This window comes from Lycorma delicatula, chromosome 2, assembly GCF_047948215.1.
Source record: "Lycorma delicatula isolate Av1 chromosome 2, ASM4794821v1, whole genome shotgun sequence".
NCBI lineage: Eukaryota > Metazoa > Arthropoda > Insecta > Hemiptera > Fulgoridae > Lycorma > Lycorma delicatula.
The window spans coordinates 84126991-84143190 of NC_134456.1; the positions used below are offsets into that span (position 1 = coordinate 84126991).

At 28.4% G+C, this 16200-nt stretch overlaps 1 protein-coding gene across 2 annotated transcripts in view; it reads right to left on the reverse strand.

Moving 5' to 3' along the window:
* The window catches only part of LOC142318962 (juvenile hormone esterase-like), a 76543-nt gene that overhangs the window by 7246 nt on the left and 53097 nt on the right, over positions 1-16200 (reverse strand). For both annotated transcript variants that reach the window (XM_075355677.1, XM_075355676.1), the window contains 5 exons: positions 15518-15668; positions 15093-15278; positions 12641-12837; positions 7691-7847; positions 2802-2992 (listed from right to left, as the gene is read on the reverse strand). In XM_075355677.1, coding sequence (XP_075211792.1) covers positions 2802-2992; positions 7691-7847; positions 12641-12837; positions 15093-15278; positions 15518-15641 — 855 coding nt within the window. In that variant the 5' untranslated portion in view covers positions 15642-15668. The remainder of the gene's footprint in view (positions 1-2801; positions 2993-7690; positions 7848-12640; positions 12838-15092; positions 15279-15517; positions 15669-16200) is intronic.

The window sequence follows — 16200 nt, forward strand, 5'->3', positions numbered from 1 at the left end:
TATCGCAAACTAATTCTTTTCAATCTGTCCAATTATGATTCATCATGGCAAGCAGAGGGCTAGACCTGCATAAATTAAGATTGCTAACATACTCATAAACACTGTATTAGTATTTATAATTTAATTTACATATATTGTAATTCACATTTAGATTATACATTATATTCACGAATACTATATTATTTATTCATTAACTACATTATATAATTATAGATTATAAATCAAGCATTATTATCATTTCATATTATTATTTTAATATTTCATTTTAATAAAAATAAAAAATCATATGATTTTTGGTGGGCAGTTATGTTAAGACACTGCTTCTGACAATTAACTTGGCTTCACACGATTCAGCAGCTCCATTCAGTTCACACAGCTCCTTTCGCATAGCTCCACTCCTGTTGGCTGCTCTCAGCTCCATACAGTTCACACAGCTCCTTTTCGATTAAGCAGCTCCATACACACTGTATAAGCCATACACACAGCCCCCCACTACATTCAGGCAGTCTTCTTCCAGCCTTCTTCTATCAATCTTCACGGACTCAACGTACAGACTTACAAAATATGAAATATTATATTTTAACGGATATTATTTCAACAGTTTTTTAACATTTATTCCAAATAATTTAACATTTATTAAATACATACCTACATTTTTCTATACAATAATGTACTTCTGGTTATTAATATACATTCTGGAACTTAAAGTACCTGACTAAAGGACTTCCTCAGAGGTAGGGAATCACTATTACAAAACATGTGAGCATGCTCTGGAACACTGTCTTGTTTACTAAAATATTATAAAATCATTTACATTCTACTACACTATTTATTTATTCTAAAGTATTGTACTTTGTAAATGTTTACTTCAATTATTAAGTGAAAATTTACTAATTAATTAGTATGGATTAATAATGAAAATTACTAATTATTTAAGCACTTTACTAACTGAATTTATATATTCATAAGTTTTTTCAATTACTAAATAATTTCTTTATTACAAAATTTAAACATGTTGCAAATTTGTAAGTTTTTTGTTAAATAAAAGCAATTTAAGATGACTTCAATCTTTCCTGTGCTAGGTTATGAAATTGATCAACGGTTTTTTAGAATCACTTAATTTTTGTCACAAAAAACTTCAGAGCTAATGCAAAACTGCAATAAATTTGTCTTGTTTGCAGTGATATGAAGGATAAAAATAGCTTTAGTTGTAAACAGAATAATAGTGTTTCATGCAGAAGTACAGTTTTTCTCATTACTTGCAAATATATGAGTATTACACATCTATTTGAAGTTCTTGGAAATATAAATAAGCACTTCTTAATCTAATAAATAGTTAAGAATTTTCTGCAATGTATTTTAAACTATATTAATGTCAATGGATAAAATACAATGTATCATTTTATATAAAAGCAGAGTGTTTTTAAAAACGTATATACTTGACATTCAGGTACTTTTATTTCTCATTGTGGTTGATGTTGAGACTACATTCATATCAGTCATTCATGCAACAACTATAAGAAGGCTTCCAATATTTTTTTTTTTCTGTGGATGAATAATAAGGTAGTTTTATCACCCTGAAAACCATATTCAAAATGATTATATACTACAAATGTAATCTACAAGTTTAATTAAAGAAGCTGTTTACAATTTGACTGGTGTATATTTTTTTATGGGTGCTCAATCATTACTCTCTCCTAGGTAAAATGTTTTTTATGATTCTTCTTTTACTTTGTACAGGAAGCACCTCTAGTGGCTCCATTTTAAATCTTTTCATGTAAATTAGTGCAAGATTTTTTAAATTAAAAATTACAATGTCTCTTTGAAAACTTGAAGATAGTTTCATTTCCTTGTCATTATCACTGCTTAGTGCAGGATTTTTTGAAGTATATTGATACAATTGTTGGTGTTATTGTGATATCCACTTACGTAATTCTGTAGGAATGCCATAAAAAAAGTGTAAACAACAATATATGGTTATAATGAGAAACTACTTTCTGAAAAATCAATTAAACCAAGGTAGATATAAAAAAAATCCAGCAATGAAAAAAATTAAATTTAGGAAATATTTAAAATACATAAGTTTTAATTACTTCATGTAAAATTTGCTTGTAATTAAAACAGAACTGAAAAATGTTCCCAAAAATTGATCAGCAACAAAAATATCAAAATTCAGAGAAAAGCCTTAACAGAGTTATGGAATTGAAAAATGTTGTTATTAAATTATTCTGCCTTTGTTTAATGAACAATGAAATGCCATATAGACAATCAGGGAGAATTAGATGAACCTTTAAGCAGCATTTATCCAAGGGGCGTACTGGAGCATCACAGATGACATGAGAAATCCATTCATTTACCTAGTACAACAAATCTCAAATGACAGAATCACTTTTATACATTGTTTATCTTGGTGTGATGATTTCCACAGATTTATGTGATGTAATAGTGCCCTTTCAGTACTAAATAAGTAGTCCAGTAATGTCATTAGAGTAAATTGCAGTTCCAAATTTCTTCCTTAGAAGCTGAAAATAACAATTTCAAGTATGCTGAAACTGACGACAGCCGAAAAAACTGTCATGATAATTACATTTTGCTAAAACCCATTTTTACAGAATTAATTTTCATTGTATTTAAAAAATGTCAAAAACACTGACTTAAAAATACGTCTTTGTTTTTTATACATTAAGTATCTATTTTATTACTAAAAATAACTTTTTATAGAACCAGAAATAAATGGAAAATAATTATTTTTGTTTTTCTCATAGTGTAATGGCCATTACTTATTAATATTACATACTTACATTGATATAATCAGGAATTACATTTTTGTCGATAGTATGGTTTTTAAAAAAATAGTTTCTTATAGCCATTGATACTGTATCAACATCAGTTGCAGAATCCTCATAAAACATCATTGTAGGAGCAATTTTTAACCATTTCTGGTCCATTTCAGAAAATATTGCATCAATTCCTTGTTTTACTGAGTAAAGATCTGAAAATTATTATTTAATAAACAAACTGTGTACTTTCCACATACAGAGTGTATAAAAAAGATTCATCCAATTTCAAAAGGCTTTCACTCTGCAACCATTTAGCACTAACAAATAAGGCATGTAGCATATAAGAGAGCAAATTCAAGAATTTAATTTGGTTGCTAATAAATGTCTCCTTTGTGAACTACTCCATTCAGTCTGTGTCATGATGGCAACAGAAAGCACTCTGCGTTCTCTGCTTCAACAATTATGAGTCCATGATAATAGGGCAGCATAATTTTCCTTGACAATACCCAGCACCTTCTACTGTTCAGAACATTCAACACTGGCATCAATAGTTTCAAGGAACAGGATATCTGTGTAAAGAAAAATCTACAGGTTGCCTCATGTATCAGACAAAGATGTTGAGCGCAAACAATAGAATTTTGTACTTAGCCCAGGAAAATCGACTTGTCATGTCAGCCGATAGCTAGCTGTCCCTCATATCTGGCATAATTTGAGGTGACATTTGTTATTCAAATCATATAGGATACTAATGGAACAAGCCCTCCACAGAAATGATAATGTATGAAGTTGGTGAAATCATCCTCAACAAACAGGTTGAAGATGACACTTTTTTTTCATGCTTTGTTCAGTGACAAGGCCACAATTCATCTAAATGGAAAGATGAACTGCCACAATGTTAGGATATGTGGATCAAAACCACAATGTGCAACTGGGAGAAATTTTACAAAACTCTTCTCTGCTGTTTCCCAAGAAACAGAAAACAGAATTTCATATTTGGAAATGCTCCAAAAGTGGCTTTTCTGGCAGTTACAAACATATTCTGAGTAATTAATTTCCCATCAGGACAGAGCACTGCTGGTTTACAAGTTCAAGCATTTTTTGATAATGAACTTCCGTAACAATGGATCAATTGTACAGGGCTTGCAGATTTGGCATTTCATCAATCTCCAACAAGATCGCCCAGTCTCATTATCTGTGTTTTTTAGAGGGGATTTGTGAAAGACTCCTTTTATGTTTTTCCTCTTCCAGCAACTTTGATTTACCTACAAAACCAAACAGCAACAATAGTGGCTACAGTTTACACCAGACATAATCACTCAAGTATGGGATGAGTGTAACTATCGCATAGATGTATGCTGTGCAACTGGAGGGAGCATGGCAAACATGTATTTTATAACTTCTCATAAGGTTGTATGTTCATTTGTTTTCAAAAATAAAGCCTTCTAAAATCAGATGAATCTTTTTATATACAATGTATAATCTAATAAACAGCAAATTATTTACATCTCAAGGTATCTCAGTAATTCAAAAAAAAAATTAGAAAATTATGACTATTTTACCTGAAACTTGTAATTTTAACACTGAATATTGATTTTTGCTTCTTTGAATGATTATAAGTAATGATAATTTTAAATATAGTAATTATTTAAACCACTGCATCATATTTTATCTGATAACATTTTACTGGTTTACGATTGCTAATCTTACAACTTAATAATAAAATCACTTATTAGAAACAAAAAATATATTACATATTTATATGTAACTTAAATTATTTCTCATTAAAATAAAAGTAATGAAATTTTGAGACGTAATGAATCGTTACAGAAATCGATGTACAGTAACAGAGATTAAAAAATAAATAACTGCATTATCACACAGTAACACTGGAAAAGATCAAACAATCTTTCCTGGTAATTATATGTTCATTCATAAAAAGATTTCATCTAAATAGTCCTTGATCATTAATAATTCTCAATAATCCATGATAATTCACAATAATGTCATTTTTTGTTTATAGTATACTGCAACCAATTAATAGTTAATTATATTAAGGCAGTTTAAATACCACCAAAGCATTTTGTGTGTGTGCGCACACACAAAATAATGGTATTGATTCCAATGGTTGTGGAGTCAACATATTTCATAGATTAATCTATGAATAACTGACACATAAATTAATTAAGGTAAATAAAGCAAAAAATTAATTTCATATGAAATGAGCAACCACTCGACAACCCAGTCAGACACTGAACATTATTCTGAAACATCTTGAGTAAAATAATGATAAAGATGCCTACTGAATTTGTAGGCATTCTGGAACAAGCATTTCCTATGATCTATTTCTACCCTCTTTTCTTTCATTTGATAAAAAATTCACTCCCATAAAATGAAATATTATGTTATTTTCAAAACAATTTTCCAAGTAGGAATGTAATTTTTAACTAATGACAATACTTTCAATTATACGAGATGTGTTCAAAATGTAATGAGAATTTTTGTTTTTTGGAAAGAATTTTATTTATTCATCTACGTTGATATTATCCCCTTCAAAGTAGTCCCCATTAGTTATTATACACTCTTACTACACTTTTCCAATCCCCGAAATACTTCAGGAATCTGATCTTTGGAATAGTGTTTAGCTTTTTCAGCGATTCGCTTTTAATCTCATCTATACTTGTAAAATGACAGGTTGTCATTATTAGGTTCTCTTTATTTTTGGGTATAGAAAAAAGTCACACAGGGCCATGTCTGGCAAATATGATGGCTAGTGTATCATTACAGTGTTGTTTTTGGTTAAAAATTGACAAACAAGCAATGAAGTGTGAACAGACACATTATCATGGTGCAAAAGCCATGAATTGTTTTGCCACAAATCTGGGCGTTTTTTTTTGAGTTGCTTAAAGAAAACAGCATTGAACTTGTAGGTAATACTCCTTATTGATCATCTGACCTTGTGGCAAGAACTCATGATGCACTATGCCATTAAAATCGAAGAACACTGTGAGCACAACCTTTACATTTGGCCGTACTTGTCGAGCTTTTTTCAGCCTTGGTGATCCAGAATACCTCCACTGGACGATTGAGCCTTAGTTTTGACATCATATTCGTAAACTCATGTTTCATCATTTGTTATGACATGTTTCAGTAGTTCTGCATCATTGTTGACTTCATTTAGCGATCCTGAGTAACTTCCACTCGCCACTGTTTTCATTCGAATTAGATGTTATGTCATTATAATGGTCATTCTGGATCAAAGGTGAAATAACAAAACATCTATATAAAATGACGGCTCTCTGCTACTGGTAATGCAAAAGATGGTTACACAACAATCTTAATGAATCCTATTGAATGTATTCATCTCAATTTAGACTGAAATCTACAGTATTTTGACTTAAAATGGACTTTATTTTTGTTTCTTGAAATTTCATCAACTTTATATGAAAAATTCTAAAAATTCTGTATGGGAGCTCTGACCCTCTTCAAATATTTCATAAGATTACATTTTTAATTTTTCTAATAGATTCTTTACACTTCTTTTTTAAGTTTTGTTTTTAATCTTCACTGGTATAAAGTCAATTTACCCCTTTACCTTTCACTGTTGTAATTTTTCTATAAAAAAAACTTTCCATACATATTTAAAATTAAATATAAAAAATTCAGAACATCATCTTCTGTGTTTTTTGTTTTGAATTCACCCATGTAGAATGTTGCTCTTTTATGTAAGTGTATGTGCTCTTTTCTTTTCTTTCAATATTCTTACTGAGATGACTTTCCTCCTTTCTTCCAAACTCTTAGATCCCCTTTTGGCTGAGACTTTTTCTTTAAATTTTCATTTTTTATAGACATTCTGATCTTTAGTCGATCAATGATATTGTTTTCATCTTCTTTTATTATTATAATATAATCCTTTTTTCTGTTCCTAAGGTCACACATTTGTCTGTATGGTAATTAATGTTCCTCCTTTTCCTATTAAATATAAAAACCAATTTTTACCAATTAACAGCAGTATTTTATATTTCTGTGCAAAATTTGAATGATTATTGATTTTAAAATGTGCTGGATAGTTAATTATGATTAGTATAGATAAATTGTATTATGCATAAGAATAATTTTATTTATGTAATGTAGATATATTATATATAAAATACACTTATACAAATTTGTATATATATATATATATATATTATATGAATGTATATTTGTATATACAAATACAATATATATATATAAAAAATATACACTATATTTATATATAATGTATTTTAATTTTTGTTTAATCACAATTTAATTTATTATTACCATAATTTTAAAAAGCTTTAAAATAAAATGTAAACCATACTAATTTATAATAAATTTTTTTTTATAATTTAAACAAAAATTGTAATAAATGTTTTATTAGCCAGGATTAAAACATTTAGCTTAATTTTTTCAAAAAAAATTAATTAAAAATATGCCGGGGAATCACTGTAGATAATTGTAATACAAAAATTGGTAAGATGAATATCTACAAAGATGATAAAGAAACTGGACAACAACTTCAAACAGATCTTGAAGTAAATAAAAACACATCTTGAAAATATATAAATAAATATTTCTATACGTTAACAAGTTATACTGTTAAAAAGTCTTTAAATTCAATGTCACCATTTTTGTAAATATTCCCTACCTTTCAGCATTTTTATTTGCGATCTCAGCAAATTGTGTACTTCAGAGAAATAGTTTATAAAATAATACAGTTTAATTGTTCATAACCTCAAAATTACTGTAGTGGTGCTTTATTAGTGATCAGGAATTTTTAATGTAAAGCAGTCTTTTAAAGCAAAGGATACAGTAGTTATTTAAAATTCAATATTGTGGTATTTTATTATGATACTCATTTAATTTTGATATAAGAAAATTTAACTTACATGCTACTTTGAACGATCCTTCATGAGTTGTAGCCCCTACCATCATTGGAATTGTAGTAGGTTTCTGAAATGACTTAGGTGTAATAAAAGAACCTTCCTCATTTTCAGGCTCAAAGACAGGTGAAAGAATAACTGCAGGATCAAAACCATCCCAAATCTGAAAAGAGAATCTACAAGTTATAAAGTATTAGTTTCTATCATTTATAACAATATTTTTATGTCTTATTTTTTAAGTGCTACAAAAAAAAAATAGTAACAAAAATAATTTTTTTATGGTGAATAATTTTTCTTTAATTCGCAGTATCAATGTAGTCTATTGAGTCAACTATATAGAGCCACTTATTCCTATGTTCTGGCAAGTACCTTCTCTTTCACTTTTTTCCAATATTAAATCCAAATATGTGATTATATCCAATAAATAGTATAATTACATACTAGTACAGTATTCATGTAGTGCATATTACTACCACTATAATACAAATTATATATTAGTATTACATAAATACAATATCCTGTTCTACATTACAGTGGCTTTATTTAATTTAATGTTTACTGCACATTTGTAATATATATATTAGGACCTTCAGTTTATTTAATATGGGATCTTGTAAAGAAATTATAGGAAAAGACAAACTTAACATTCATGAAACTAACAAAAGCATCAACTAAATAGAAGTTGCTAAAAAATGTAAATTGCTTCAATCCATCTTTGTCCTATTTCTGAATAGGAAGGAATTTTTTCATTTTAGAAAAGACAGATATTTTGATCTGTACTGTTTTGTGTGAAGAAACTCTTTTGACTAACACTTAGAATTAAGATCATTAACAAATTTAAGGATTCTGAAATTCTTTACTTATTTAAATCATTTTGAGTTTATCATTCATACTGAATGGATTAACAATCAAAACTTTATCTTCTTCATCAACACATTATAACATACAAAAGGTATAGTTCAGCCAATCTGTGACTTCAAATAATATTTTGAAATAAATTATTTTGATATTCAATCCATAATGCTCCCTCCAATTTCAAGATCAATATAGATAAACAAGGAATAAAACAGAAGTCTCTTATAAATTGTTACATAAAACTAAAAAAAAAGTATCGATTTGAGAGTTACTAAAACAATTAATTAATAACACAGCTAACAATACAAAATCATGTTAACAACTTAAATATTACTTCATTTACTGGTCTTTATACTCAAAAGATTTCTTAATTTTGGAAATTTCTCTTTAGGAGAGCTTTGGTGAATATGTCAACTAACTGTTTATCAGAGTTTATATATTTAATATTTATAGCTTTTAATTAGATTTTCTTGAATAAAATGGTAAGCAATATCAATTTGCTTAGAGCGGTGATGAAAAATGTATTTTTAATTAATTCAATAAACTTTCATTATCACCTTTTCCTGAAAATGAATAAATGGTTAGCAATGCAGAATTTTGAAAATGACTAGGAGTTGAAAAATGGGGTAACTACTTGGTTTAATTCACAGGCAGTAGTGTTTTATGACGAGGATATTCAAAAACTTGTTTACAGTATGTCAATGCCTTAAATTGGATGACAATTATATAGAAAAGTAGCTAAAAGATGTAGCTACAAAATGTACAAAATAAATTGTATTTTTATCAATTGGTATTATTTTTTAAATAAAAAATCAGAAGTTACTTTCTGAATAGCCCTCATACTCCAGAGCCAAAAACCTTTAATTGTATAAGAGAAGCTTCTTTTCCCATTCAGCTTGTATGGAATGAATGGAGCTTGAACAGTTATTGTTCTATTTAATTAATAAACCTATTTAATTAATTTTAAAAATCAATATTTATTCAGCATTATTATCTACTGATTTAACCTTAACTTCAAACTTATTTTACATAACAAAGTATTAGAAAAGATCAAAAGCATTACTTCTGTGCTTCATGAAGATATAACATTTTGAAAACTAGTCATTTTTAAATAATGTTTTCTGACATTGGAGATGTTGCTGAGTATTTGTAGTTTCAGCCCATAGAGATAATGGAACTTGTTTTTAATATATCACTGATGAATTACTTTCAACTATTGTTTGATACATTGTTCTGATCTGCCATTTTGTTCAGTTATATAAGGTCCAGTGGTCTCGAGTTCAATTCCTTTCTGATTGAGAAAATTTTTTAAATCAATACTTATTCAGCACTACTATCTACTGATTTAATCTTAACTTCAAACTTATTTTACATAACAAAGTTTTAGAAAAGATCTAAAGCATTACTTTTGTGCTTCATGAAGATAAATTTTTGAAAACTAGTCATTTTTAAATAAAATAATTACCTCCACCAAGCGATTTTTTCTGACATTGGAGATGTTGCTGAATATCCTTTCACCATAGTTAGATGTGTTGTTGCCTAAAGAGAGTCTATGTTGTTTTCCAAAATGATAACCTTTACATACAAACTGAATGTCACTTGGTATTTCAAGATGATTTGATTTATTACCTCTTTGTCACTAAATTTTCTAAGAGCTTTAACAAGTGGCCAGTACGGTTAACGCCAAATTGTAACCTAAGTATCAAGTTTAGTAAAATTGACTTCAGGCTGAATTATTGTTTGAAGGCCATCTGATAAAGATTATTATTATTATTATTATTATTACTACCTACAACAGTAGCCAAAAGTCTTCCACTGCTATCAAAAATATTAGCAGCATTATTTTCTTTTATGATTTTCATCCCATTTTCAAAATTTACCGCTTCAGAAAATATGTTTTTCTTAAGGCTAGGTGCATACATAACATTGACCATTTGAAAATCATCTCATTTTTCCATTGGTTAGATTCCATATTTTAACAGTACCAAGTCCTTTAATAGGTAATCCTGTATTGCTACCCATAATATAGCTATTGTAAATTTTCAATTCTGTAAAGAATTGACAATTAAAAGTCATGCGAGCGGGAGCTCCACTGTCCATTTAACAGTGGTCATTATTCAAACTTAAAAAGTTAGCAGCACTAAAAGCACTAACTTAATTGTAAGAAACTTTATTAGAGCATTTAATCATGTGGTGGCACTTCCTTTACATAAGTAACAAATAAGTTTATATTTATCCTTTTGCTTGATTGTATTGTTTCTTCTGACATTACCAGGGGTTTTTGTAGACTGTTATTAATAGAGAATTTGATATAAGTTTCTCTTGAATGAAATGATGGTCTTTAATTGTTCTGATGAGAAGATGCAACCAATGCTGCATCGTTCTGTTTATATTCAACTAGTGATGACTTTTCATCAAGTAGCCTAACAGTCAGGTTAGCCAAAGTTTCTTTTCTTTTGTCCATCAAAAGCTATGCCTGTCTGAAGTTGTTACAATACTTTGAGGACCGTGTACAAAGTAGTTTAGTTAAAATGATACAGTCACTGTTTGATTCACCAGAGTCTTTTCAATTTTAGTAAAATGTTGTATTATGGTGGTTATTATTCATTTTTTATTGGTGAAATTTGTCTAATAACAATATCTTACTGAAGTCAGATTTTTGTTTTGTTTTAAGATAGAGTGTAATTAATTAAGCATTTCTTAGAAGAATTGCAATTTTCCACATGACTGATTTGAGATAGCTCCACAGGAGCAGTAATTGTAAACATGACAACAGCAACATCTTTACCCATGTTTTGCCACTGGCTGAGGTTGATGGTTTCAGTTTAGATCGATCAACAATCTGATAAATGCCTTTCACTTTTAAAGCACATCCTACTTAAAATACAAATGAATGAGAGCTCTAGTCCTGCCATTTTAACTTTTAAAGGTTAATCATGTTGCTATATATATAACTATATAGTTATATATATATATATACATATATATATATATTTTTTTTTTAAATGTGGAACACATCCATGATCGACCAATTTTGCTAACAAGTTATTAGTTAAGGCCATTTCCAGGTCCACAACCTATCGACCAGATTAACAACAGATTCAAAATGTGAATATACCAATCAAAGCTTTATTTTTTTCATGAACATATTATACATACCATGTACATTCACAACATATACGTACACAACATACAAAAGACATAGTTCTGCCAATCTATGTCTGCAACTAATATTTTGAGATAAAAAGAAATAAATGATTTTGAAATTCAAGCCATAATAATTTACACCACATAATTACATCATTTACAGGTGTGGAATTACTTTGTCCTTGAAAAAGTAGGGTGTAAATCTTTAAAAAATGTTAAAATTTATTATATTACAGTACTGAAGTAATGAAAAAGATTAACAAACATAACCTCAAAACTGCCATAATTGCCAATTATATTCTTCAATGTTACGATTTGTAAACAGTTATTATAAAAGGAAAGAAAATTATTTTAGTGAATGTGAACTCAACCACATGTATATCACTAAACTATAAACAATCAACAATATATAATGTTGATGTAACCTAGATATCAAAGTGTATCATCTAGACGAATTTATTGCTGTTCAGGGCATCTTTGCAACAGTATAATTTAACATATTTTCTTCACATCTGCCAGAGATTTAAGATTGCACTATTATAGAGAGATTATTGTTGCACCAAACATCTTTCTAGTAAAATTTCATTGCATATAATAATTTTATTTTTTTTAATGAAAAATCAAGCAATTTCAGGAATATCTTACTGGTGAAAATAAGGAAAGAAAATCAAATTCAAGTAAACATGTCTGGAAACACTTTTTTTATGCCATGTAATGTTTGCACCAGATATCCAAGAGATATCTGGATTAGCAGTAACTCTTTCTTTCAATCAATCATTCATCAGAATCTATAATCGAGTAACCATAATTGAAAAGATTCTATGAAAAGTTTTACAAAAAGGTTACAGTATAAAAAAATGTCATGATGATAAAAGTAAAAGTAAAATTAATTATAACATAAAGGGAAAAATGTAAAGAAAATAATAAATTTGCAAAATATGTTTTGTCACAGACCAAGAAACTGAATAAAACTGGCACAAAATCTTCAGCTGGCACTGTTCTTAGACAATCAACAAGTTTTTTTGAATCTGAATATGAACAATTTAGCATTGTACCAAGTTTGAAAGTCCTCTTAGCAATAGTTCCTTTAGGTGACATTCCCCATGGACTCAATGCTGAGCCACTCATTAATATTGAACGATGGAATAAACCTAAAAGAATAACCATATATTGTTATTACTAAAATAAAGATAATAAATTTTATACTAAAATGTAGTAACAAGCATGCAACGTAAATGTTACACAAGCAGGAAAATTAATATCAGTTTTAAAAAGTATACAATTTCAACAAATAACACTGTCAACAATGAAATAACTCATTTATGATGCAAGACTAACTAATTCAAAATATGAAACTGAACATGTTGAATTAGTTCTCAGTTGTATAATACTTTTGGTAATACTGATATTAAGAAATTTTTCTCTTATTTTCAATTTTCATTTGTATAGTATTATAAAAATCAAATTTCCCATTATGTATTTACTATGTAGTTGTGAATCTGAGTAGAATGGTTCAAATTCCAGTGACATATGACTAGTAACTGATGTTACTTTTAACCCACAGTGTACAACGTAAAGCTGCTCCTTAGTGGAAAATACTTACAAAAAAATAATGATTAATGAATTAAATACAGTACATACCATCCTTTTACTTTTGTTTTAAGTCTTATAAAAGTGTAACAAAAGTGTTTCAATGATATTAAAATGCTATTACCTAATTCTCTAAAAGAGGAATAAGTTACTTTTATACCAGAGTTGTAATTTTAACAACAGTAACTAGTGACGGGTCACTAATATAAAAAATAAAAGTTCAACAAGATAATTAATCACATTAATGCAGAAGCGCTTTTTTATTAACACCAGACAAAATTATAAACTTAAAAAAAATAAAAAGCAGGAAACAAAGAAAGAACATTAAAAAAAACAGACAAACATTGCCATCTTACTTAATAAAAAATTATTTGTGTAGTAAAATAGAAAGATGTATTTTTTTGGATGTTTTTCCTTCAGTAAAGTGTAAATTAATATCAAGATATTTTCTTAATATTAATTTTTAATATTCTTAATATCATTTTTTCTTTTCCATTAATTTCGATAATATTTATGGAGATGTATCTGTATAATGTAAAAATGTTTGATTCTATTAACCCCTAAGAAAAAAACACAGAAATAGGTCTACAAAAAAACTTTTGTTGCTTTTACATCATGAAATCTGTTAACAGCTTACAAGAAATATTTGTTAAATATTTTGTACACATCAAATTCTAAACAAAGTTTTGAAAATTTCAGTTAAATATATTTTTTAAACAGAGACTAAATTTGAATATTTTTACTAAATAATATTTTTGTCACTGAAAAAAATTGTTGTTATTTGACTGAGTTTATACTAGGAGAGTAAAAAAGAAACTCAAAACCTAGTATTTTGTTTTGTTCATGGAAATGATTTCCATCCATCATTTCTGAGAACAACTGCTCAAATGTTTTGTGATTACACCAACGTGGCTCATCTTTTTTTAGTTAAGATTCTAAGGAATATTAAAACTATATTTACATGGTTTTAGTACATTCAGATGCTACATTTAAAAGTTCTTGTAAGAAAGGTAGGACTTGTATTATACATTTATCCTGAAAATTGTACCAGTGGAACTTAATTACTGGTTAGTCTGCTTAGCCACACAACTTGAAGATTAAGGGCCAGACTAAGAAGTACTTCACCATTTATAGCTTAAAAAATATTTAGGAACTGTTTAACTGAAGATTACAAAGTAAAATCAAAATTAAAACCAAAATTGCAATGGCTAAGGATGTACTTAACAGAAAGAAACAGTTATTATGAAGTAAGATGGAGCTAGATTTGGAGAAGTATCCTATGAAGTATGTTTACAGTGTAGTTCTGTGTAGATGAAACACTACACTAAGGAAATGAGACAAAGAAAGGCTGAAAACATTTGAAATATGGGCAATGAGTAGGCTGGAGAGATTAAATTTACTGAAAAAGTAATAAAGTGAATTAATGAGAATGCCTGGCAGCTTTCCAGAATAGGAAAGCTATCAGGTAGGAACACATCATGAAAGCAGAAAGATAGATCAAAACTAGAGAGTGCTAGAAGCGTGCTAGAAGAGTGAGTAAAAAGTGCAAAAAAGAGAACCTACAAGCATAAAAATTATATAGACAACCTGAAAGGAAATTGGAATTATCATGATCTTAAAAGTTTAGCTGTGAATATAAAATAATTGATATGAAAATTGTGTAAAGCACATGTCAAGCACGTCTCAGGGCAGATAACCGTATGATGATGAATTATTGAAATTGTATCAACTACGCCATTTTGAGATTGCTTTTGCTAATGGTACTTGTTATCATAATTGTTTTTAATGAATTTTTAGGTAAACAAAATCCACAAACCTTCACTCTGAGGTGACAACATGTGATAGTGTGCGCTAGCTGAACCGCTACTTTCCCCAAACAGTGTAATGGTATTAGGATCTCCACCAAAAAAATGGATATTGCTTTTTATCCACTTCAAAGCTAACACTTGATCTTTCAAACCAAAATTGCCAGGCATTTCTCTGTCTTCAGTGCTCGCAAAACCTGGAAACAAGTAATAATATTTCTTTCAATCATAAATTCATTCAATAATAAATTATGGTACAGCATTCTCTGTTGAAATATTTATTCTTTTTTTTAAAGTAAGAAATAAATAAAGATGTGAAACTGTGATAAATGAACAATGAACGGTCAATATCCTTGTTATTTGGGAATTATTATTAACTCATGCTTTGATAGCAGTAATTAAGTGCCAAATTTTTAAAGTTGTAATAAAACCTTACCTAGTGCTCCTAATCTAGAATTGGTAGTAACCAGAATAACATCTTTATCAAGAAGCATATCAGGACCATATAGCTCAGATTTGCAGCTACCTGAATTAAAAGCTCCTCCATGTAAGTAAACCATTACTGGATAATTTTTTGCACATGTTGACTGAAACAGATTAAATATCACTATAAAATTAATTTGTAGATGCATTAGTTAAAAAAAGTCCTTATTCAACAAATAAATTTCTAAAAATACACTTGTAATTATTACATATATTAACAAATAAGGTTATAATCTTTATAATGGATAATACAGAAAAAATTCATTTTAATAACTAATTGAACTCAACTCAACTGAGAATTTTGTCTTTCTACATGGAAATCATAGGTGCCTTTTAGTAAGTGCCTTTGAATAATTTGATTTAAAATTATTAACCTGTAGTTAATGAAGCTGGTTTAATCAAATTGCATCTTTTGAAGAAATAGACTTTGTAGTTTATTTAAATTTATGTCTTAGTTTCTATTCCATATACATATACAATGTGCCCATAAATAGCGTGATTTTAAATAGTATAACTTCGGAATAAAGCATTGTAGAGAGATGAACAGTGTTCATCTCTCTACAATGGAGGAATGGAGGAAGGAGGAACATTCCAAGTTTCTTACCTGTTTAGTAGATTTCTATGTGTGCTCTAGTT